This window comes from Piliocolobus tephrosceles, chromosome 5 (assembly GCF_002776525.5).
Source record: "Piliocolobus tephrosceles isolate RC106 chromosome 5, ASM277652v3, whole genome shotgun sequence".
Taxonomy (NCBI): Eukaryota; Metazoa; Chordata; class Mammalia; order Primates; family Cercopithecidae; genus Piliocolobus; species Piliocolobus tephrosceles.
Genome location: NC_045438.1, coordinates 124,347,929 through 124,374,717, shown reverse-complemented (window position 1 = coordinate 124,374,717; position 26,789 = coordinate 124,347,929). Strand labels below are relative to the sequence as shown.

At 38.9% G+C, this 26,789-nt stretch overlaps 1 protein-coding gene across 1 annotated transcript in view; it reads left to right on the top strand.

Annotated features, from left to right (window-relative positions):
- Positions 1-16,350, top strand: part of CDC5L (cell division cycle 5 like) — a 59,111-nt gene extending 42,761 nt beyond the window's left edge. Inside the window, exons 15-16 of the mRNA XM_023212942.1 lie at positions 14,962-15,174; positions 15,918-16,350. Coding sequence (XP_023068710.1) covers positions 14,962-15,174; positions 15,918-16,022 — 318 coding nt within the window. The 3' untranslated portion in view covers positions 16,023-16,350. The remainder of the gene's footprint in view (positions 1-14,961; positions 15,175-15,917) is intronic.
- The last annotated feature ends 10,439 nt before the right edge of the window (positions 16,351-26,789 follow it).

Below are 26,789 nucleotides of genomic sequence, written 5' to 3'. Positions count from 1 at the left end.
TGACCTTTAAGATCACATATATATAGGCAGCTGATGGTTAATGCCTGTGAACCTCTTTTTTTTCTCGGTTAATGAGAAATGACTGGTTCTGAAGTAATTCTCATCTTGGTTAAAATCTTAGCAGTTCAGTGCTGCTAATTATTCATATTACCAACTTCCAGCAGGGTGTGCTGTTGCTCTGTGTTACGGTTCAGTGTTAAAGCCAGGGAAGATAGAACATCAGTGGTTAAATTGTAAGTTATAGTTTTTGGTTGTGTAGACTTCGTTTCTTATAAATGGTAGTTAGCAGTGTAATTGTGATCTAAGGTCAGCATCATCACTGATTGAAAAGCTATTTGGAAAGCTTCTTTGTATCATTTATATATAAATACTTAGGTTTCTTATTTAGTATGAAAATCTTTTCATCTGAGGGGGGTAAAGTCTTTGCCGCAAATGGCAAGGACATTTTGTGCTTTTTAAAATGGTAGAAAATTTTTTTCTCCCTAAATCTCATTTACTTTGTTGAGGCACTAACTTTCATGACAGCAAATAAATGTGTCACAGAGTGAGTGGTGCCATAAAGTACAGTAATTTTTATTTCTGTGTTGAATTGGTCTTATGAATTTTAAAGGGAAAAATACAGAAAGAACTACTCCTGTTCTTTTGGAGATTTATTTGGGTCGTTTATGAGCAACCATTAAACACATGTGGTTCTCTTTGTTCAGTTCAGTACCAGGAACTGAAATCTTCCGTTGAACTATTTTTGTTGAAGGATTGGTGATTTTGGAGAATATTCATAAAACAGTCTGAAGTCATTTTTCTTTTCTTGACTCTTGGATAACTTATTTTATTGTTTACCCAGCTAGTTACTTTTAAAGAATACTTAATCAGGTCCTTTAATTTAGTAAACTATGCTTATTTCAAATGAAAGTTCATGAAATCTTTTAAAAAAAGAAAAGCAGCTCAAAGACCCAAATAAACAAACCCCCATTTTATTTGTATCCATCCCTAATTCAGAACTAGGTTTCTTTTAGCTTGTTTTGGTTTTTGAAGATACAGTTCTACTGGTTTGAAATACATAAATATTTTATTTCAGTTGTGGTAATTCTTTCATTTCAGTTGATTGCTAAATTATAAACATTATTCAAAGTTTGTTGTGGGGAAGGAACTCCAGTTATATTGTATAAACTAAATGTTACACTTAAATTATCCTTTCCACTCTTAGGTTCAGGAGATAAGCCCTCCTCTGTAAGCACTGTGTGCCGTGGCTGCCAGTGTGTTCGATTTTTGCTGTCATGAACTTTGGAACTGTGAATCTAAATTATGGCCCTATCACTGCCTATCAAGCAAGATGAAATCCAGCTTTGTCGTGGCTGGTGTCTCCTGAATGGATTAAAAAAAAAAAAAAAAATGCCCTGAGGTTTACATTGGAGGTAGTCTTTGAGCCATTCATTACTCAGGATTAATATTTGAAACTTTAGCACTTAAATGAAAATCCTTAAGATACTCATTTAAAACTAATAGAACCATCTCAGATTTTATGTAGAATGTGGTAGAGGATGTGTGTGAGCAAGGAGTTTGTTAAATAAATAGAATCAGAATGTAGTTACAGGTCAGAAATAAGTGGAAAAGACTTCTGAATTGTAACCAAGTCCATGTATTTTATTCTGCTTCGGAGGCAGAATTAAGTTTAGAACCTTGCCAGACTTGTGTGTGTAAAATAAGACAGCAAGAGCAAACACAGCAATGACAGTTAATATAAGGAAAGGAAAAGTTATGAGAGCATACCATGCTGAGGCCATTTTTACATGGTGGCAAAAAGCCCAGTGTATTTTAATAGCTTTAAAGGCACTAAGATACATTGTACAGGAGTAAAGTGATTGCTATTTATAGTGGTATCCCAAATTAATAAGAAAAACTTTTTTATTTCTTTTCAGTGTCATGTTTTTTTTTTAAAAGGGAGGGATGGCTGTAATTCAGTGTAGAAAACATTTTCACAAATGGTTAAAAATAAAAGAGCTTTAGTACTTTTATTTATTCACACGTTCAGTAATTATTACTGCCTGTCTACCATGTACTGGACACTGTTCTAGGTCCTGGGGATAACAGCAAGGAACGAGGCAGACAAGTTCTCTGTGTTTGTGGGCTTCAGTTACCTGGAAAATGCTTAATGTGGGGAACCTCATTTTCTGATGATGCCAGATAAATGAGTCATTACTGTATTTGGGAAGTGCAAATAGAATCTGAAGTGTTCTAATTAGTTTCTACTTTGAGTGGAAATAGGAAATCATCTGAAGACATAATTATTTTGGGTGAAATAATTTCCAGTAGGTGCAGAAGTGAAATGAGAAGTCTGAATTTAGGCCTGCCATTAAATTTAATAGTATTCGAAATAGTATCTAAACTGCTGTGTTGAGGAAGTTTGGCTGAAAAGTGGATTTTGTCATGTTAGCTATAAAAATGGAAAGGCTTTCCTTAGAGATAGAAAGTAGGTCCAGAAGTAATACTACTTCTCCCTGTAATTTACTGGCACAGTCAACTGTAGTCAAGAAATATTATATAACATTGACTTCTTAGAAGTAAAGTAACTTAAAAAACACAGATAACACACTTAAAATCCTTTTCAGTGTATTTGTAGCTCTTACGGGGACCTCTGACTTGTCTGAAGGTTATATTTGTGCAAAATTGGCTGCACAGTAGATCTCATTTTCTCAGTGATTTTCATTATTAAGTCAGATATTTTTACACAGGAAAAAATTTCCTGAATACTTTAAAGAGGGAAAACTTAGGGCAAGGATTTAGTTAGTAGACAGTTCTGGGTAGACGGCTGTATGTTGTCAGATATCAGCAGGTTTATGCTTATGTTGCCTTGTGTAGGGGTGGGGGAAGTGACCTGTGGTACAGGAGAGGAGTTCACAGTACTTTGGAATGCTCTGTCTTTCCCAAATTGTGTTCTCTGCCATGACGCTTAAAGGCACTGACAGATTTCGTAGTTGTTTCTGGTAAGAACTTTATGAGCTGGACCAGAGATCTTGATATAACCAGGTTGCTTCTATTATGCCTCAACATGAATTGAATTTGTTTTATGCAGTTGACGTGTTTCACTTCCTAATGTATGCGGATGTAAAGTGCTCTTGTATCGCTTTGTTCGTGTATTACTGTCCTTGGAAAGGTTTTTAGTAAGGTTTTGCCTTCCTGGTTAGCATGCTTTTCAGGGATGCAATCTGATGGTTGCTAACTCATAGATGCAAACAATAATTACTTTCTTGTACCTGCATCTCATCAGAGTAGAGTAGCTTCACTGATAAAAATGCTGGTAAGTAGTATAGAGATTAAAAGAGAATCACTCATGGACTCCTGTTGTTTGCAAACGTTTTGGTGATTGAACCACATCTTGACTATTATATGGGATCATATTGCTGAATGATGGACTGGGAAGTGGGGCTCCCATTGACTGTATATTTATTTTGGGTATCCTTAAACCTGTTTTTCCAGTGGTATAAGGTTATATTCTGGGCCCCCAAGCAAGAGTTTCAGTGAGGGGTGCTCTTAATGTTTCTGAAGCTCACTATAACGGACTTTTACTGAAGACAGCATTGGAGACCCAAAGATAATGTGTTTATTTTGGAATTACTTAAGCTTAGTAACCTTAACAAACTTAGTGAGCTTGAAAGTAACAATTACACTTTTATAAGTCCCATACAGCTCCCTTTTGTAATGACCCGAGGAAACACTTATGGTTCTACTGATTCATCTCCTGGGGACCATCAGTTTTCCATTGGTCTCTGGCCAGTCTTTTTTAGACAGTTTCTCTTCTATGCATTTAAAAAAATAACATTTCTAGGCGTCTTTCTATAAATAATACCTGTGCTTTGTAGAAGTTTTAAAAGAAATAGAAAACATAAAGAAGAAAAGGAACCTACTATGCAGACATAATCACCTTAAACATTGTGGTGTATATATGCACACACTCCCCCACATACTTCCATATATCTTTTTTTTTTTTAATCTTTGGATGAAGGTGTTTAAAACTAAACTGGGATCATCATATTCTACACTTTTCATTTAATAGTTGTAAATGTGATTAAACACTAGTTATATTCCACGCTACTTCTAAAAAAGTGGTAAATGCAATCTTTTTTCTATACATTTTTTTGAGAGATGTTTGTTTTCTTATAGTTTTATAGCTTGTTAATAAAAGAATTTAGAATTTTAAAATACAAACTGAGGAAAGGCAAAACTTTTCTCAGGTGTATTTGTAGCTCTTATGGGGACCCCTGACTTGTCTGAAGGTTATATTTGTGCAAAAGAATTCTTACAAGTGGGTACATATAGGTGAGAGTCTAAATCAGGGAAAGAATGATGGGCAGAATCGCTAATTAAGGTCTTATTTCTTGTTTACATGTGTCTAGAATAATTTATTTTTCGGGGAGCTGTCTGATGACATTTAAGCCATTCAGTTCCACAGCTTAAATTTTTTCAGGCATGTTTACATTTCAGAGTCTGAGCCAAGGAGGACATTCGGTTTATTAGCAGTAGTGTGGCAAATGTATTGGACTTTTTTAAGTGGGGCCCAACTGCATGGCATCATCCCCTGGTAGCTGTGGCCTAGGGCAAGCCACAGAGCCACTCGGTGATGATGCCAGCAGTTGTGCCCTACTTAACCTCGCTGGGTCTTGTATTTTCTTATCTGTAAAATTGGGTAATAGTTTTTTTTGTTTTTTTGTTTTTTTTTTTGATGGAGTTTTGCTCCTGTTGCCCAGGCTGGAGTGCAATGGCACGATCGCGGCTCACTGCAACCTCTGCCTCCAGGGGTCAAGCAATTCTCTTGCCTCAGCCTCCCGAGTAGCTGAGATTACAGGCGCCTGCCACCACGCTTGGCTAATTTTGGTATTTTAGTTGAGACGGGTTTCAATATGTTGGTCAGGCTGGTCTTGAATTCCCGACCTCAAGTGATCCACCCACCTTGGCCTCCCAGAGTGCTGGCATTACAGGTGTGAGCCAACCGTGCCCGGCTGAGTAATCGTTTTTGTTTGATAGAATTGTGAGTTTGAGATAATATAAGATTAAATGAGATACTGTGTGATTAGCGAATAGCAGGTTTTAGTAAATGGGAATTCTCCCATGTCTCTTCAAATCTATATCACCCTTAGAGTTACCTAAATTGGATTATACTTGGTTTGATACTATGAGGTATTAGGAACTAACCTCACTTTAAACAATCAGGTGGCTAAGTTTTTATATTCTGTAAATTCTGAGGAAAGTCTGAAATTTGAGACATGGGCTGATTTTAGGAGAGAGATTGTTGTACTGAGTGAGGCTTAAAACTCAGATTTTGGTTAGTATAGATAGATTTTTACATCATTGTGGATTTTAATCTAACATTTCATGTATACATTTTGGTGTGTGGAAATAGTTGACATACTTGTAAATTTTAATGTCTCGTTATATTTCATTACATTGATGTTTCATGGTTTATGGTATATGGTCTTGAGAAAGTAGCCTTTAGAGTAGATACACAGTATTGAATTTGACTTTTATTATATCTTTTGGCCGGGCGTGGTGGCTCATGCCTGTAATCCCAGCACTTTGGGAGGCGAAGGTGGGCGGATCACAAGGTCAGGAGATCGAGACTATCATGGCTAACACAATGAAACCCCGTCTCTACTAAAAATATAAAAAAAAAAATTAGCCGGGCGAGGTGGCGGGCGCCTGTAGTCCCAGCTACTTGGGAGGCTGAGGCAGGAGAATGGCATGAAGCCGGGAGGCGGAGCTTGCAGTGAGCTGAGATCCGGCCACTGCACTCCAGCCTGCCGACAGAGCGAGACTCCGTCTCAAAAAAAAAAATTCTTTTATTACAAGAATTTTCAAATGTACCCCAAAGTATACTGGAATCTTCATGTATTCTCACCCGGCTGTGACAGTCATCAATCATAGCCATTCTTGTTTCCCCTGTTATCTCCCCTTCCACTGTTATTTTGAAGCAAATTTGAAGCAAATTTTAGATACTGTATTATGAAATAGAATTATGATTCGTAAAATTTGTCAGCTTGGTCTTCCTACCTACCAATTTGTATGTGGATATATTCTTAACTTATTTTTTTGAATTGAAGTTTACCCTTTCATATTTGATCAAGTCAGCTTTAATTGTATCGAGTGTCGGTCTACTTTAAATTCCTATTAGTGATAGTGAACTTCATTTTATTTAAGACTATTAGAAATTTTGTGCCAGTACGTATTTAAAGCACAGTGTGGTGGCTTCTAAAGCAAGGTGTCCATCAGGGCGGTTGCTAGTGCTTGTTTTAAAAATCTAATTTAGAAATCTGAATCTGGTTAAATCTGAGTCTGACTTTTTCTTTGAATTTTAGGAAATAAAGTTTTGTACTGTCTTGCACCTCAGTGTTGTTTCTGTGTGTGGATGGGTGTTGGGAGGAGCTGGGCTGATTTAAGCTAGTCCTGTCCTCGTATGCATGTACATTTCATGCTTGAGGTTTATTGGCTCCAAAAAGACCAGAAACTGTAGGTTAGGATTTTTCCTCTTAAAGCATATTGAGCAGTCATAGGCTGAGCATTTTACAAAGCATGCAGATATCTTCCTTCATGTTTTAATAATCAAATAACAGGCGTAAGGTAACTAAGTTCAACTTGAATATTAAAAGCTGTATTCCATTTCTTCTTTATATGTTTAATGACTATATAGTTATTTGGCTAAATTAATTTTTTTCTGTGCTTAATTTTTGTACAACATGTTCATATTTGCTTGGAACTTTAGCACAGTATTTGAGTCAGAAGACTTACAAAGCTTGAGCTAAATGAAATAAAATTGTTGGCATTAAATGAAAGTTAACAACTTTGAAGTTTTAAAATCTCTGATGGTTTGAGAATAATAAGTGACTCCACTGGATGAAGTGAGGTAGTTCCAAGATACAGGGTACTGATAATATTAAACGTACCTTGATGACTAATTAAGCAGTTTCTGAGTATGGATGTTACGCTGTTACACCAAACTGGAAATGGACTGTCCATGGAGCGCAGTGTATAGCTAATTGAGTTATCTTAATGAATGAAAATATTAATTCGTATGACTAATTTTTAAAAAGCATTGTATGTATTAATTTGAAATGATTTGCTCTTACGGTTTTGGAATGTGTGTTTGAATCCAGATATGATTGGAGTATGTAATAATGGGTATTCTTAGAACATGTTGAATTGTTTTTCTTTTTTGGAGATACGGTCTTGCTCTGTTGACCAGGCTGGAGTGCAGTGACACGATCATGGCTCACTGCTGCCTCCAACTTCCCAGGATTGGGTGATTCCCGCCTCAGTCTCCCAAGTAGCTGGAACCACAAGCATGCGACACTATGTCTGGCTAATTTTTGTATTTTTTGAAAGACAGTGTTTCACTGTGTTGTCCAGGTCAGTCTGGAGCTCCTGGGCTCAAAGCAATCCACCTGCCTTGGCCTCCCAAAGTGCTAGGATTATAGGCGTGAACCACTGTTGCCTGGCTGAACATGTTAAATTATAGAATAAGGAACTTGAGTATAACTTGATGGATTTAGTTGCTCATATCTTATTGGAAATGAGGACTTTTTGGTAGGTATACTTGAGAAAACAACTGATACCTAGCTTCTGTAATGACTCTGGCTGAAACAGAGTTTGACATCCTAATTGCCTGTTAGAATCATATGGGAGCTTTTAAGGACACAAAGATCTGAGGCCATTTAAATCAGAGTCTCTCGAGTTAGGGCACTGGTAAGTTTAGCTGTGGTTGAAAACCACTGGCTTAAAAAGACATACTCCAGAAGTATTTGAAGTGGAAGAGAGTGAGTACAAATTATCATCTTCTCTCCTTAATGGTGTGGTAAAATTTATGTGGCAGAAGTTTTGTCTTCTTTTTTTTTTTTTTTTAACTCTAACTCCATCCCACTACCACCTTTCTAAAACTTATACTCAGAAAGTACTGCTTTTGATTTCTGGGGAAAAACATTTTTGCGTTTAGTGTACAGAAGAATTGAAGATGAGGATTTTTTTTTTTCTCCTGTGGAGTTAGTGTTTCTATTCCCTGTATACCTTATGTTTATAATATCCTTACTGAGATATAAATTACATACCATAAAGTTAAGGCCATTTAAAGTGTATAGTTCAGTGGCTTTTAGTAAATTCACGTAGTTGTGCAACTACTATTAGAACATTTTCATCACCTCAGAAAGAGATTCTGTATCAGCAGTTACTCCCCATTCCCCCCAGCCTGCCCACCCCTAGGCAACCATTAATCTACTTTTTGTATCTATAGATTTGCCTATTTTGGATATTTCACGTAAGTGGAATCATATAGTATGTGGTCTTTTGTGATGGGCTTCTTTCATTTAACATAATGTTTTCAGAGTTCATCCATGTGGTAGCATATATTAATATTTCTTTTTCTGGCCGAGTACCATTTCATTGTGTGGATAATACCACAGTTTGTTTATCCATTTGTCAGTTGATGGATATTTGGGTTGCTTCAACTTTTACCTATTATGAATAATGTTGCTGTGAACATTCGTGTACAGGTTTTTGTGTGGACATGTTTTCATTTCTCTTGGGAAATACTAGGTGTGCAATTGCTGGATCAAATACTTAGATACTTCCTTCACCGTATTTGAGCTTCAGGGTTAGAAAATCTTCCCATAGAGTTGGGAAGCACCGCGAGTCCATGTTCTAACACTATTTTTACACTGTAGGACAGAGGTCCAGTGTGTGTTATTTGGTCTTGTGGTCCACAAGGGGCAAACTCCTCACTTAAAAGAAAGACCAACTGTTTTTCCTTGCTGTGTTTCCAGGAAAGGGTCCATGTAGACTTATATTGAAGTTGGAATTTTAATGAAATTTTTAAAGCCTCATCCTTTTACCCCTTAGTTATTAGGGAAAAGAGCAAAATGTTTGAACTGTTAGTATCTGAAAAATAAGAATCGTAATTAGACTTGACATTTGTTGACTGCTTATTCTGTGCCAGGCACTGGGCAACTGAGGCTTTTTATGTCTATGATCTTATTTGAGCTTCATAACTTGTAGCAATGACTGCCATTTTACTGATGGAGAAATGGAGACACATAGGTTAAATAACTTGCATCAGCTCAAAACAGCTGGGCAGCAGTACTGGGTTGTAAGAGTGACTCACTCTTACCCCACTGTACTGTGCTGCCTGCCCTCAACCAGTATATCCTGGCTCCCTTAGAAGACATATAATCATTGCCATGGAACATGGTTTGATTTATCAGAGGTTCATTTATAAAGGACATTAACAGTTTTCATGAATTTATTGTTCAAGTAAATTGCAGAGGAATAAAAGCTTAACTTTTATAAAAATCTGAAGAAATGAATAACTGGTTTTAAAGGAGCTTCTTCATTTAAATTAATTTTAGATCCGTCTCATGTTTGTAAGGCACATACATGCAGTGTTACTCCCCTGCCTCCACCTCCCATGGGCTTATTTGACTTTGACTTTTTTTTTTTTTTTTGAGAATGGAATCTTGCTCTATTGCTCAGGCTGGAGTGCAGTGGCCTGATCTTGGCTCATTGCAACCTCTGCCTCCTGGGTTTAAGTGATTCTTCTGTCTCAGCCTGCCGAGTAGCTGGGACTACTACAGGTGTGCGCCACCATGCCTGGCTAAATTTTGTATTTTTAGTAGAGTTGGGGTTTTGCCATGTTGGCCAGGCTGTTCTGGAACTCCTGACCTCAGGTGATCCGCCCGCTGTGGCCTCCCAAAGTGCTGGGATTACAGGCGTGAGCCACTGCACCTGGGCGTATTTTTTAAAGTTCTATTTTAATTGACAAATAATAATTGCATATATTTATCGAGTAAGATGTGATTTTTCCATACACATATGTGAAGTGATTAAATCAGCTAATTAACATATTAATCCCCTCAAATACATACCATTTCTTTGTGGAGAGAATATTTAAAATCCTTTTTTTTTTTTTTTAAATGAAGGCTTGCTCTGTTGTCCAGGCTGGAGTGCAGTGGTGTGATCTAGGTTCACTGCAACCTCTGCCTCCTGGGTTCAAGCGATTCTCCCACCTCAGCCTCCAGAGTAGCTAGGACTACAGGCATGTGCTACCTTGCCTGGCTCATTTTTGTATTTTTAGTAGAGATGGGGTTTCACCATGTTGGCAGGGCTGGTCGTGAACTCCTAACCTCAAGTGATCTATCCACCTCAGCCTCCCAAAATGTTGGGATTACAGGCGTGAGCCACCATGCCCAGCCTAAAAATCCCTTATTTTAGCTATTTTGAAATAAACATGATTCTGTGATTACCATGCTGTGTAATAGATCACCAGAACCTATTCTTCCTGTCTAACTGAAACTTTGTACCTTTGACCAACATCTCCCCTTTCCCTGTCTACCCTTTACTGCGCTATCCTATGGTAGCCACCATTGTACTCTCTACTTTTATGAGATTAATGTTTCTAGATTCCATATACAAGTTACATTGTATGGTATTTGGCTTTCTGTGCTTGGCTTATTGTAGTTAGCAGAATGTCCTCTATGTCCATCTGTTGTTGCAAATGACAGGATTTCCTGTTTTTTAAAGACTGAATAGTATTCCACCATATTTTAAAAATGCATATCTTGGCTGTTGTGGATAATGCTGTAATGAACATGGAAGTGCAGACATCTCTTTGACATACTGATTTCAATTCCTTTGGATATATATACCCAGAAGTGGAATGGCTGGATTGAATGATAATTCTGTTTTCAGTTTTTTGAGGAACCTCCATACTGTTTTCCGTAATGGCTGTACTAATTTACAATACCACCAACAGTGAACAGGGGTTCCCCTTTCTCCACATCTCTTGCCAACACATACTGTTTTTCATTTTTTAAAATAACCAGTCTAACAGGTGTAAGGTAATACTGTATTGTGGTTTTGATTTGCATTTCTCTGATGATTAGAGATATTAAGCTTTTTTTTCATGTACGTGTTGACCACTTGTGTGTCGTCTTTTGAGAAATGTCTATTCAGGTCCTTTCCCCATTTTAAAAATAGGGTTACTTGTTTTTTATTGAGTAGCTTGAGCTTTTTTGTTCATTTGTTTGTTTTTTGGATATTTTGGATATTAACCCCTTATCCAGGCCGGGGCGTGGTGGCTCACACCTGTAATCCCAGCACTTTGTGAGGTCTTGTTCTTTTTATTGATTAAAAAGTTCTTGTTCTTTTTATTAATAGCCACTATGCCTTTTATTTTTTATTTTATTTTATTTTTTTGAGATGGAGTCTTGCTCTGTTGCCAGGCTGGAGTGCAGTGGCGTGATCTGGGTTCACTGCAACCTCTGCCTCCTGGGTTCAAGCGATTCTCCTGCTTCAGCCTCCCAAGTAGCTGGGACTACAGGCGCCTGGCACCATGCCCAGATAATTTTTGTACTTTTAGTACAGACGGGGTTTCACTATGTTGGCCAGAATGGTCTTGATCTCTTGACCTCATGATGTGCCCGCCTCAGCCTCCAAAGTGCTGGGATTACAGGCGTGAGCCGCCATGCCTGGCCCACTCTATGCCTTTTGATTGGGGAATGTAATCCATTTACAGAGTAATTATTAATAGGTGAGGGACTTAACCAGTGCCAATTGTTTTCTGTTTATAGATCCTTTGTTCTATTCCTCGTGTGTGTGTGTGTGTGTGTCTTAATGGCTTTCTGTAGTGGTGTGCTTTGGATTTTATCTTTTTATCTCTTGTCTGTCTGTTACAGACTTTTGCTTTGTGGTTAGCTCGAGGCTTACATAAAAGAGCTTATATAACAGGGTATTTTAAGTTGATAACTTAATTTCAATTGCATACACAAACTATACACTTTTACACCCCTTTCTCCTATGTTTTATGTTTCTGATGTTATACTTAAAATTTTTATATAATATTCCCTTAACAAATTGTTGCACTTTAGTTGTTAATAGTTTTGCCTTTTAACCTTTTTACTAGAGATATAATTGATTTACTCACTGCCATTAGAGTATTAGAATGTTTGGATATGACAACGTACATACCACGCCCCGGCCTGGATAAGGGGTTAATATCCAGAATAAACAAAAAACAAGTTTTGTACTTTAATATATTTTCATGTTACTAATAAGTGTTTTCTTCCTTCAGCTTGAAGAACTCCTTTTAGCATTTCCTGTAAGGCAGGTCTAGTGGTGATAAAGTCAGCTTCTGATTGAGAAAGTCTTTATCATCCATTTGGTTTTGAAATACAGGATTGCTGGGTATAGTATTCTTGGTTGGCAGTTTCTCTTGCTCTCTCTTTCTTCTCTTTCTTTTTCTTCTCTCTTCTTTTCCCTTTCCCTTTCCTTTCCTTCTCTTTCTTTTCTTTTTGATTTTTAAAGGTATCATCCCACTCCCTTCTGGCCTGAAAGGTTTCTGCTGAGAAATTCTCTGGTAGTCTTGTGGAGGTTCCTTTATACATGGTGATATGCTTTTTTCTTGCGTTTTTCAATACTCTGCCATTAGTTTTTGACATTTTAATTGTGATGTGTCTTGGTGGGTCTCTTTGAATTTATCTTATCTTGGCTGTTGTGGATAATGCTGTAATGAACATGGAAGTGCAGACATCTCTTTGACATACTGATTTCAATTCCTTTGGATATATATACCCAGAAGTGGAATGGCTGGATTGAATGATAATTCTGTTTTCAGTTTTTTGAGGAACCTCCATTTTTGGGCTTCCTGGATCTGGCTTTCCATTTCCTTCCCCAGGCTTGGGAAGTTTTCTGCCATTATTTCTTTGACTATGTTACTTGTTCTTTTCTCCTTCTGGCACCTGATAATGCATAAGTTGTTCTCCATGATGGTGTCCCGTAAGTCTCTTAGGTCATTCTTTTTCATTATTTTTTCTTTTTGCTCCTGAGGTTAGATGATTTCCAGTGACCGGTCTTCTAGTTTACTGCTCCTTTCGTCTGCTTGAACTGTCGAACCCCCATATTGAATTTTTCAGTTCAGTTTTAATAGTTTTCAAATCTATGTTTTCTCATTGGTACTTTTTAATACTTTCTGTCTCTTTGTGGAAGTTCTCAGTTTGTTCTTGGATTGCTCACTTGACCTCGGTCAGCATCTTTGTGACCATTATTTGGAATTTCCTGTTGGGTAAATCATGTATCTCCAGTTCACTTGGGTTGGTTTTTATTGATTTATTTTGTTCCTTTTTTTTGGGGGGGGGAATATATTTTCCTATTTCTTAATTGTTCTTGACTGTCTCTGTGTTGGTTTCTGTGCGTTACATGAGACAACTGCCTCTCTCAGACTTCTTAGACTGGCCTTGTGTAGCAGAAGGATCTTACCAATCCATCCAGCTAGAGATTTTAAGATACCCTTTAAATCTTTGTATTTGTTCAGACTGCTGTCTCTATTCTGGGTACTATATTCCATCAATACCCTGTGGTCAGGTAGAAGCCAGATGCTTCGATGTATCTGGGAAGGTTGAGGTGTTGGGTATGTGTCCTAGTTCCTTCTGTCATCATGTTGAAGACAAGTGCTTGATTCTTCCACTCTCTCTACACTAAGCCGTCTCTGTGGCAAATGCCTATGCTTGTGTTGTGGCTGCACTCTGTGATCCTGGGGAGATAATCTGCTGGAAGTGGGCTCGTAGTATGTCCACCTCTGTTTTCTGTGGTTTAGGGAGATTCAGGAATGCAAAGCCCTGTCACTTCCCAGAGCTTAGGTTGTGAAGGGTACCGTCCCTTGTCTGTGTGGAGCTGTAAAAGTGTGGCACGCAGTCTGTAGACAAACTCTTTTTAGGAAGAATGAGTAGGCCTGGAATTATCAGTGGGATGTGCTGGGGGAAAGGCTTAGGATATGCCAAGTTCCTGCTCAGGCTGCCTGAGGGATACTGTTTATCTCCCGCATTAGCTCTCTGATGCAAGTTAGAGGCCAGGCCGTCAAGTAGCCACTGGAAGAGTATGCAGTTATAAACCCTTTTTGGAGAGAAAATGAGAGCTGCATATTCCAGACTCTTTTCTTCACTGCTCCCAGAGAGTGTAGCCCTAGAAAGTATTTGCACACCTGTATAAAACCACCTCCTTGTTTTTTGATCTAGAGAGACATGCATATGCTTAGTCTCTTCCATTACCAGATCTAGGAGATTTAGGATATAGTCCTTTGGGTGGATGCTGTGCAAATTGAGACATTTGATGTGTAGATAAACTTCTTCTAGGAGGAATCGGTAGGCCTAGAGTTACTGCTGGGGCAGACCAGGGGGAAAGGCTTGGAAAGTGTCCAGCTGCTGCTTAGGCTGCCAGAAGGCTACTTTTGCACTCCACTGTCCCATTAACTCCCCCATGCACGTTAAAAGCTAGGCTGTCAGGTAGCCACTGGAAGACTGTGCCATGAGCCCCTTCCAGGGAGAAATGTGGAGCTTCATGTTTTTGGCTCCTTCTCTGCACTGCCCCCAATGGTTGCAGTCCCTGAAAGTACTTGCATGCTTGATTAAAAGTATCCTTTGTTCTAGGGATGTAGTGATCTAGAAAGACTTGCACTAGATCCCTCAGCTCCCAGAGCCAGGAGATTTCGGATGCAGGCCCTGGGATGGAAACTGTAAAAGTTTGGGGTCTTGATGTGTGAACAGACTCCCAGAAGTACATTTTTGGGATATAGATGATGAATATGGCTTGCAGCTAGTCCCAAAATAAATACGTTGAATGATAGCAGAAGTCATTTTCAGAAAGTAGACATTAGTTTTTTCCCTACTGTGACATTCAAGCCCGCTTTGAGGTTCAATCATGGGTCAAATTATTATGAATAGATTATAGATTATTTGGGACTCACCTATAAAACCCTTTAGGTGCAAGATAAATCCTTTTTAAGCTTGATTTTTTTTTTACAGTAGTTGAGCTATAAGGAGTTCTAGTGTATTTTTGCTTTGAGGCACATACAAGAACGAATGGTACCTTTTTAGCCCTTTATTTAATAGCCTGCTTTTCTCATGTATGCTGATGTGATCTTCCCCTGCTCTCCAGATAAACAGGGGTCACATGACGACAGAAGCCAAGAGAGCTGCAAAGATGGAAAAGAAGATGAAAATTTTGCTTGGGGGTTACCAGTCTCGTGCTATGGGGCTCATGAAACAGTTGAATGACTTATGGGATCAAATTGAACAGGCTCACTTGGAGTTACGCACTTTTGAAGAACTCAAGAAACATGAAGATTCTGCTATTCCCCGGAGGCTAGAGGTAACCATTATATATTGAAGCGTTGCTTAAAAAGAGTGCTGCAAAGAATTATCAGGGCTATCCTCTTTTACTTCTCCTATGTAGGCTGTCTCTGAAGTTGGTACTGTCAGGCTTTTAAAAATGAGAGCCTAAAGTGTTTGACTTTCTGATCTAGAATTGCCTCTGTGTAGATATGGATAGACTAGGCAAGTTGTAGATACAAAGGCCTTCCTTTACTCATGTTCTGTTTCATACGTAGATGCACTGTGAAATGGGATACTTAGCCCTTGTAATTTGTCCCCTTGAAACTTGATTACATCCCATTCATGTAGCTCTGTGAGGGGAAACTAAACCAGTATCTTTCTGTTTTATAACTTAGGTGGCTGGGAGCATAGCTAGTCCTTCCAAATCATCAAATTCCTTTGACCGGATTTGGATTCAATTTATCTCCCAAATGTGCATAATAGCTCCTGTCCAGCTAAAGGGCAGCCAGGGCTTCTTGAAGTGCATTTGTGGGTATTGATAAGACGATAGTGGTTTGTTTATTTGAAGTAGCAGCAGGATTTCATATGACCAAATCAAAGAATGGCTGTGATACTGGTTTTATAGCAAAAGTATTTGATATGTTTGTTTCTCTTTGAGAAATATTTACCTCTTAAAAATCATGATTTAACTCGGCTGGTTTTTAAGATAGTAAAGTACTGTAGATTTTTTTCAATACAGTTACATCTAAAAGAATTACTTAATATTTTTGTTTCTTTAAGTGTCTAAAAGAAGATGTTCAGCGACAACAAGAAAGAGAAAAGGAACTTCAACATAGATATGCTGATTTGCTGCTGGAGAAAGAGACTTTAAAGTCAAAATTCTGAAGTACAGTTTATATTCTGTCACAGGATTAATTGCCGGTTTTCATACTCTAGAAGGCTGAAACTGATGTTTATCTTCATTGACAAATTTACCCACCATCTGTGGTTTTTCGGTTGTTTATTTTAAATGATATTGATCTTACACATTCTGTGTATAAAGACCTTAACTCCACAGGACGGACATTTTAGAGTTTAAATTATTAAGGCTATCATTCTTTTAGCAATGTCATATTTGCAAACTTTTTTAGTTTTGGCCTTTAATTTAAAAAGCCTAATTTTAAAGTGCTGCCTGTGAGTAACTCTTGAATAAAAACAAAATATAAAAAATTGAGAATGTAGCCTTTTGTTTTAAGTAATTAGATACTTAAGAGTGCCCGCAAACCAGCAGCTATGTACTTTGTGTCATATTTAATGAGTAACTCTTGGGTAATCAAAATGGTGATGCAGTATCTTAAACACTTAAGAGGCAGTTCTTTGTGGCTTTGTTAGTTTCAGCAAAGAGTGGTCATTTCTGTATACACTGACAAGTTAGATTAACTTTTTAGTACGTCAAATTTTTTTTAAAATATCACTTTAAAGAAGGTCTCTTCTCCGCCAGCTACTTAAATAAGTTATGGGTCAGGGCTTAAAATATTTAATTTTCCTTGCCCCATTATTTTCTTGTAAGTATTTTTTGACAAAGGCATTTTAAAAGTTAATTTCAAGAAGGCCATCAAACTTAAAGCTCTATGTTTAGCATAAGAAGTCAATTACATCAGTGTATAATTTGGGGAATGGATAGAGGTGGAGAGATTTAATTTTATAATAATTCATATAAATTTAGTGTACAGTATCAGTTGGCTACAAGCTCATTATAGGCCAGCAATGTTTTGAGATGACCAAAAACATTTGCCCAGTCTTAGAATACTAGGAACTATAGGAAGGGAAGGGATTCATTCATTCATTCATTCATTCATTCATCAGATATTGAATGTATAACCTGTGCCAGAGTTTTAGAGAGAGAACAAGGAACAAAATAGGCCTAGTTCTTGTTTAGTAGAGCTTACAGTCTTTTGAGAATAACAGACAATTAAAATCCAAATGTTTATTTGGTGATTCTTAACACTTACTTAAGTGTTAGAGATAAGCAGTTATTAAGACAGAGTTCTTGCTCTCACGGAGGTTACATTAGTGGGGAGGAGATACTAAATATGTACAGGGAAAGTATCAGACCATGAGTTTTAGATTCTGTGGAGGAAATTAAAGTAGGGTGATTATGAGATAGTGAATGACTGGCTATTTTAGACTGGATGATCAAAGAGACCTCTTGGAAGGCAGCTATGCTCACCACTATACCACTGCACTATACCACACCATACCACTATAAGCTGCATGGCCAAAGAGACCTCTTAAAGAAGTAACATTTAAGATAACATGTGATTGACATTTTAGAATGGGCCATCCTTGTGAGATTCAAGGAAAGAGCATCCCAGGTGGAGTGAATAGCAAACAGAAAGCCTCTTTTGTATGTTTGAGGAACAAAAAGGACTGTGTGGCTGGAGTGTCAAGAATGGCATTTTTGTATATAAGGCCTGGTTGTATAGAGCCACATAAATAAGGCTATAATAAGGAATTTGGATCTTACTTTAAATATGATAAGAATCTATGAGAAGATCTAAGCAAAGGAATGACATGATCAGATTTGGTTTTAGAAACACATCACTTTATCTCCTTAACTGTGTAAGATCTCACCAGGCTGGGAATAGGGAAACCAGTCCATTTAGGAGCCTGATGCAGTAATCCAGACAAAAAAATAATAGTGATTCTAACTAGGGTCCACGTAATAGTAGTGGAGATATGTGGAGAGGCATGATAGGTGTATACTTAATAGTCTTATCAGACCATAAAGTCATATTTTCCTGGTATGTAGTCACTTAATTCAAATATTTTTTTCAGTAAGTTCTGGGTTTTCTAGGAAAAACTTCAGTATCATCAGTGAATAATGATAGTGGTTCTTCTGATAGTTTTATTTCACTTTTATTGCATGTTTTGTTAGCAGAAATGTTTAGGACAATGTTAAATAACAATAATGATGTTAGACTTTTTTTCCCATCATTTTAATGGGAATGTCCATAGTTTTTACTTTTAAGTTTGCTGTTGGGAGTTAGATAGCCTTTATCTGAAAGATAGTGTCTCTTTTTTAATTTTTAAAGAGTTTGAATTAGAAGGCCGGGCACGGTGGCTCAAGCCTGTAATCCCAGCACTTTGGGAGGCCGAGACGGGCAGATCACGAGGTCAGGAGATCGAGACCATCCTGGCTAACACGGTGAAACCCCCCCATCTCTACTAAAAAAATACAAAAAACTAGCCAGGCCAGGTGGCGGGTGCCTGTAGTCCCAGGAACACTGGGAGGCTGAGGCAGGAGAATGGCGTGAACCCGAGAGGCGGAGCTTGCAGTGAGCCGAGATTGCGCAGCTGCGCTCCAGCCTGGGCTACAGAGCTAGACTCCATCTCAAAAAAAAAAAAAAAAAAAAAAGAGTTTGAATTAGAAATGGCTCTGGAACTTTAAAAAATATACCATTCGGGCATCTATTAAAGCATTCATATAATTTTTCTCATTTGATGTTCTGATGAGGTGTATTAATAGATTTTCCCACATTAAATCATCTTTGCACTCCTGGAATCAGGTAGATTAATTTTTAAAAAGTTTTAAAGGATTTATAGTTTATTTGCATTTTTTGTAGACTTACATGGATTTAAAAGTTGATCTAATATTAATAAAGGCTCACTTGGTTCTTAAAATTTGAAGTAATGTACAAACTTATAGCCTAAAAAAATTGGCAAGAGTTACAAAATATCAAAACTGGCGCATCGTAAACTGCATATGCATTTGCCAGGTAGCAGTGCCACTTGAAATGGTGAACAGACACACTGTTATCCTTTGTTAGTAGCCTGTAAAGCCCAGGATTCTTTACCAGCACCACACAGCGATTTTGGTTACTATTTTAACATTCACACTGAGGCCAGGGGTGGTGGGTCATGCCTGTAATCCTAGCACTTTGGGAGGCCGAGATGGGAGGATCATTTGAGCTCAGGAGTTCAAGATTAGCCTGGGTAACATAGTGAGACCCTGTTTCTATTAAAAAATAATCACAATAAAAATAACCTTCAATACCTTGGTATTGTTCACTAAGGTATTGGTGATTAAGACATTCATTAAGGTATTGTTAAAATTTTGTTAAGCATGTTAAAGTCTCGGTAACTTTGGGATAGAAATAAAATGTGATAAAAAGCTGAAAGAAACCACCACAAGGGAGAGTCCTTTCTGAAATATTAGAGACATAATGCTGTCTAATAAAAAATGACATCAAAGAAAAACTACACTACAGTGATTGCAGACTTAATGTTGGCCAACCATGCATCTTCCCTAGAAATGCATTTGAATTTGGTTTACTAATCTTTTATTTAGGAAATTTACATTTTTACATTAATGATATTGGTCTTTTGGGCTATTGTACTTTTTTTTTAAGTGGAGTCTTGCTCTATCACCCAAGCTGGAGTGCAGTGGTGCAATCTCGGCCCACTGCAAGCTCTGCCTACTGGGTTCAAGTGATTCTCTGCCTCAGCCTTCTGAGTAGCTGGGACTACAGGCATGCGCCACCACACCTGGCTAATTTTTGTATTTTTAGTAGAGATGGGGTTTTGCTCTGTTGGCCAGGCTGGTCTTGAATTCCTGACCTCAGGTGATCCACCCACCTTGGCCTCCCAAAGTGCTGGGATTACAGGTGTGAGCCTCCGTGCCCGGCCTGGTTATTATATGTTAACATTGGGATTTTGCTAGCTCTCTAAATAGGATAACTGTATGTCTTTTTCTGTGCATTAAGGAATTATAACATGGGAATGATTTGTTCATGAAAGGTTGAAAGTCTGTACTTGCAGAACTTTTGAGTTCACAGTGCTTTCTGGAAATAATTTCTTTGTAACTGTCAGTTTCTTTTGTGACTATTATGTTATCTATTTTTAAATTTAAGCAACTTTAAATTAAAAAATTTGTTTTAAAATATATTTTTCCTTTTATGTTTATTATTTAGTTAATTTAAGTAATGTATACTTTTTAAGAAATATTTTTATTTTGTTTAAATTTAAACATCTGTTGTTAGTAGAAAAGTCTAATAGCAATCTCTTTTCTATTAACTTTGCCATTTCTAAGTTCTAGGAAATTTATCTTCTCTTAATTCTACCGCTTTTTACTTGACTAGACTTGTTAAGGATACACCTTTTCTGTTCAGAAACTAGTGTTTGTTTTGATTTGCTTATTGATTGGGATTTTGTTTTAAAATATGTTAATTGCTCAATTTAGGCTTATTTTGTTTTCTGTAGATTTTTTTGACTAACTTTTTGAGACTGATGCTTATATTCACATCCCAGCCATTTTGACATGTAGTAGTCTTGTTTTCTAAGTAGTTTATCATTGTGTTTTAAATTTCTGGTTCAATAATTAAGTCTTTCAAAATATCTGTATGGTTGGCTTAAAACAATTTTTTTTTTGTAGGATTTTTACCTTGTGGAAAAAAAAATATGGTTTATGCAGTTTCTGTTTATTGAGGCTTGGTGGCCTAGCATCTTTAAAAAGTGTTCTATGGATGTTATAAATGAAGATTTATTTAGTTTGTATAGGACAGAGGTGAATGTGTTTATTCAACCAATTTAATTATTCAAATTTAATGTTCTTATTGTTATAGATACCCTAGAATAATAGTGTTTTCTTAAAGTCTCCGATTATAGTTATTTCTCTCAATTTCATTTGTTTCTCTAGAGCCTGCCACACACCTAGGCTACAAATCTGTACAGCACGTTACTGTACTGAATACTGTAGACAAGTGTAACAGTCATAACTATTTGTATACCTAACTATATATACACCTAACATAGAAAATGTACAGTAAAAATATGGTGTTAAAGATGAAGTGGTACACCTGTATAGGACACTTACGTGAGTGGAGCTTGCAGGACTGGAAGTTGCCCTGGGTGAGTCAGTGAATGAGTGGTGAGTGAATGTGAAGGCTCGGACATTACACTACTATAGACTTAAAAGCACTGCACACTTAGGCTACACTAAATTTAAAAAGTAAAGCAATTGTGTTATACTTTATGACAGCTATGACATCACTAGGTGATACAAATTTTTCAGCTCTGCTTTAACTTCATGGGGAGGTTGTGGTACATGTTGTCTACTGTTCACCAAAACATTGAAGAGAGGTTAGTAATCTCATAATAGACTAACATTTTAAAGATAGGCTTAAATATTTCAAAAGCTTTGTTCTGTCTCAAGATTTTTTTCTTAGAAAAAAGACAGTAACTTAGTAATATATGCGTATTAAAATTGCCAGTTATAAGAGACTTGTTAATGTACCATGTAGCGCTGTGCTGTCCTGTATGGGAGCCACTAGCCACACGTGGTTGTTGAGTGCCTGAAACATGGCTGTTGTAAAATTTGAGGTATGCTATTAAGTGTAAAATACCGGCTTTTGAAGACAATATGAAAGTAAATATAGCTCAATTTTTTTCATATTGCTTACATGTTGAAATGAGAGTGTGGTTGGCCCTTGAACAACATGGGTTTGAACTGCAGAGTTTAATTATACAAGGATTTTCTTTTTCCTCTGCCATCCCTAATACAGCAAGACCAGTCCCTTCCCTTCCACCTCCTCCTCAGCCCACTCAGTGTGAAGATGATGCAGATGAAGACCTTCATGATGATCCACTTCCACTTAAGGAATTGTAGATATATTTAGTCTTCCTTAACAATTTTTAAAATAACTTTTCTGGCCGGGTGTGGTAGCCCACACCTGTAATCCAAGTGTTTTGGGAGGCTGTAGTGGGAGAATCACTTGAGGCCAGGAGTTTGAGACCAGCCTGGGGGTGAGATGGAACTAGAAAGTATTGAGAAAGTGAATCCTTGTGTACTGTTGGTGGGAGTGTAGATTAGTGCAGCCATATGGAAAACAGTACAGAGGTTCCTAAAAAAGTGAAAGGTAAACCTACCATATGACTCAGCAAACCCTCTTCTGGGTATACACTCACAGGAAATGCAATCACTACTTCATAAAGATATCTGGTCTCGTGTTTATTGCGGCATTATCCACAATAGGAAACACAAGCACAACTAACTGTCCATCGACAGATTAATGTGTAAACACACACATGCACACATGCACGATGTAATATTCTGCCTTAAAAAAGGAGATCCTGACATTTGCCGTAACATGGATGAACTTGGAGGACATTATGCTAAGTGAAATAAGGCAGACACACAAAGAAAAATATGGCACCATCTCACATGAAATCTAAAAACAAAAAGTCTAATACATAGAGATGAAAATGGTGGTTACCAGGGATTGGAGGAGTAGGAAATGTGGAGATCTAATTCAAAGGATGCAAAGTAGCAGCTCTGTAGAATGGACAAGTTAGCCATCTAATGTACAGTATAAGCACTATAGTTAATACTGAATTGTACTCAGAATTTTTGCTAAATGAGTAGATTTTAGCTGCTCTTGCCACACAAGAAGGGTAATAATTGTGAGATGATGGCTATGTCAAACTTGCTTCACTATAGTAACGATTTTTACTATCTATATGTATTTCATATATTTCATAACGTTATGTTAAACGCAAAATTTATAAAACAAAGGATATGTGGGAGATGGTTATTTGATTACTCCAAGGTGAGCTCCCTGCTTCCCCACAAAAATGGTTAGGTCTGTCAACTATAGTTTGGGTTTTAAAACTCTTCATCTGAGAAAGGAGAGATCAAGAAAACCTGTCCAGATGTAGGCTTTGCTTGCTTGAGAGATATAGAAATTAGTTTTTTTGTAGTGACAGGATCTCTCTGTGTTGCCCTGGTTGGTCTCGAACTCCTGGCCTCACAGGATTCTCTTGCCTCAGTCTCCCGAAGTGCTGGGATTATAGGTGTGAGCCACCGCACCCTGCCTAGAAGTTTCAAACGTCCATAGAAATTTCCATTGTCTTCCCTCAAAGTTCTCTTAATTGGTTCTGAAAATCTGGTGGAAGAAAAAGGACGATGGCAACTGCCCACGTTATTTTTTGTAGAGACGGGGTTTCCTCATGTTGTCCAGGCTGGTCTTGAGCTTCTGACCTCAAGTGATCCACCGGCCTGGGCTTCCCAAAGTGATGGGATTACAGGCTCCAGGTCACGTTTTATTTTAGTGTTCAAGTGGCAGGGAACTGAGAGGCTTGGCGGGAGCGAGCCGCCTCGTCTCTGCTTGCTGAGTTAGGAGGAGCCCATGTGGATGAACAGCTATTAAATGTTTCAGGGATTACACCTTGGGGAATTGAGCCCTGGAGAACCGAGCTCCCAGGGAAGGCGGGATCTTAGCAGTGGTAAGTGTGCAGACGGGACAGGCACCAAACTAGAGGGATTATTTTTTTCCAGCTTCTTCTGTAGAAGGTGTCATTTTCTGGGGGTGAGATGTAACAAGAAGGTGGAACTAAGGAGAATCATGACATGCAGACTCTGTGAGCTACAGACTGGGATTTTCTAAATCACCTATTGGGTTTTTTTTCCCACTATTGCTTTTATGGTAATCAATTATTAATATTTTGTTCTTTAATAAAAATCGGTAATAAAGGGACATGCTGGCTGGGCATGGTGGGAGGCTGAAGCGGGCGGGTCGCTTGAGGCCAGGAGTTCCAGATCAGCCTGGCCAACATGGGGAAACCCTGTCTCTACTAAAAATACAAAAATTAGATGGGTGTGGTGGCACGCACCCGAAGTCCCAGCTACTCGGGAGGCTGAGGCAGGAGAATTGCTTGAACCCTTGAGGCGGAGGTTGCAGTGAGCTGAGATGTGCAGTGCCATTGCACTCCAGCCTGGGTGGCAGTGTGAGACCCTGTCTCTAAAATAAAATAAAATAAAATAAAAAATAAAATAAAATACAAAATAAAAAAATAAAGTGACATGCTTGTATGGTTGGTTAAGGAACTGGTGGGACATTTCTTCCAAATTCCATCTGCTCTCTGTCCAGGACCCCTTGGGGTGTGGTCCTAAACTTCGGAGCCAGCTGGCCCCGCCCACCACGGCTCCAGTGCCATCTGGTGGTTAAACAGAGGAATGGCTTTTAACCGAGGGACCAAGAACTGGGTTAAAATTTTTTGACCTTCAAATCTGAGAAGCAGAACATGTTCATTCTCGACTGTCACCACTATTTTTAAGCAAACTTGCTTTTTTTTTTAAAAAAAGTTTATTTTGGACTAGATGAATTCCAAAACAATATCAGGTCCTAAAATCCCTAGCGGATAATGAAACAAAAGCAATGTTTTTGCTTGATGACAAAACCATAGCAAATAAGTGCAGGGAAAAACCTAAACCAAACCAATGCTCTCTGAAAAACAGAGGTTCATTCGACCTGGGATTTAAGCCTCCCGAAAACAGACTGAGCACGTAGGGTGGGGCTCGCCGTATTTACTGCTGAAGCCTCAGCGTCCAGCCCTAGTGGGGGCTCCATTGGTGTGGAGGAGGCAGTGAGTTACTGGGATGTGACTTTAAAGAGCCACATCTTTGGAGCTGTTTACTGGGATTGTTTTGAATGCCTCCAGCGGTGCTTGGAAGACTAACCTGGAGGCGGGGCCCGTAATGGGGTTGGAGAAAAGAGACTGAGGCAGGAAGACCGCGGGAAGTTACTGCAGGAGTCTACGAGCAGGTAATAAGGGTGGGGTAATGGAGAAGGAAGCAGGGGTGTATTCAAGAGCTTTGGGGAGGCAGAGGGGAAGATGTTGGTGCCTGGATATGTCTCTGATGGACAATGATGATACCTCTGGCAGAAGGTGGCAAGATACACTGATTTTGGAGAAAAGATGAAATGTTTACTATTAGTAGAAATGTCAAGCAGGTGTTGGAAAATATGGATCTGGAGGTCAAGAGGGAGGTTGTTTTTGGAGACTGATCTGTACATAGAACAAACATTGTAGGTACCTCTAATTCTCATGGCTTGTGTTGAGTAATCATCTGACATACTAGGGATGAGGTTAAACTCACCTATTCCTTGTCTGATATGATCCTCACAAAACAGAAGTATAAGTACTCGATTGTCTTCCTCTTATAGATGGAGATCAAGCTTGAAAGAGCAAATTAGACCCATTTCCTTCCTACCAAAGACTAAATTAAGTAAGAGAGAGGAGGAAACAAGAAGAAAGAAACAGATGAAAAATCAACATGGTTACTGATAAAAGCACATAGGGCTTAGATTCATGCTAGCAGTGGCTTCCTAGAGCGCCCACCACCCTTGGGCCTCAGAGCTCCCCCTTATGGGCCAGGGTGAGTTTGCAGAGTGGACTCCTTCACCCAGGCTGATGCCTTATTCTGGTCAAGGACGAGAAGAAAAGGAGAGAGAGGCCTGGGACTCTAGGCTTTTGGCTGTCACCCACCAGTCTGGTTACTCCTACGTCTCTGGGCAGGAGGCCAGAAGAGTTTAGGGAAAACCCCTCTCTTAGAAAGCAGAGGAATGGAGGAGTGTTCTCCGTGCCTTCCCAATACGATTCAGCAACTTGCAGAGGGCACACATGAATGCAGATGCTGCATTCAGAAGACAAACAAGACGCGATTCCTGGCTCAGAGGAACTAGGTCGCTCTGCAGGCAGGGAGGGGAGGTCAGGTGTGACAACACGGTGACAATATTACGTAGCAGCTCGTAAAATAGAGCTAAGAGTCAAGGGCCACAGAACACAGGCGGGAGCTGCAGCTTGGACAGGACAGGTGGCACACATGTGGGGTTGTGTTTGTTGTCCTGAAGGGCAGATGGGTTTTTACCAGCAAAAGAGGAGAGAAGCTCATGTAGGTTGCGGCATGAGTAAAGGGATGGTGATGTGAACAGCCACCGTGGGTTCGGGTGGATAGGGCAGGGAGAAGTTCAGGATTTCAGGGCTGGTCTTGATACTCATCATTCGTTTTGGCCTCATACTATGTGCAGTCTCTTGGTATGTTTGTGGAATATCCTCCTTGCTTCCTACCATAGAAACTGCAAACTTGCTCTCCCTGTCTTCTTGGCAGTGAAAACTCCCCAGTCAGGTGCTGCTGGACTTTGGCTCAGGAGCCAGGGATGCACAGGAGCCCAGGCTGTGTGGAATCCACACTTTCCAGCTCAGAAGGACCCATGCGTGCAGTTTCAGAGCCAGCCGTCACCACTGGAGGAATGTCCAGCAGAGGTGGTGGTGGTGCAGACCTCAGGGTATCTGCCCAGTGGGCACAGGACTGATTCTGCGGGGTGTCTTTTGGACATTGTTCCGGGCAACACAGACACCATGCCTGGTTCTCTGGGCCTGCCTGACAGTGTGAGCTATCAACTCCCTTTGTGCTGAGACTGGTCAGAGGTGGTTTCTGTGGCTTGCAACCAAGAATTCGGTTGGGTAGCCCAGTAATGAATCCATATGGGGCAGTGGGGATGGACATGCAGGAGGCAGTGAAGCCAAGTGAGATTATATATTGAGTGATGGGGATACCGAGCCCCCTGCTTCCTTGTGTGTGCCTAAAAGATACTGTAAGTTCTACTTCTTCCATGGAGCCTTCCTGATGTCCTCATTTCCAATCAGTTATTTCTCTAAATTTTCATTGTATGAAAATTTCATAAAATGAAACAGGGCCCAACAATTCTTTATTCTTCCATCTCCTCATGGTTAATTTGACACTCTTGACCTAATCTGGGCAAATAAAATCCTCTCTACTGGGAATCTGGAGCTGAAAGAGAGAGTTCACTTTCCCTTAATGGCGGCATGAAT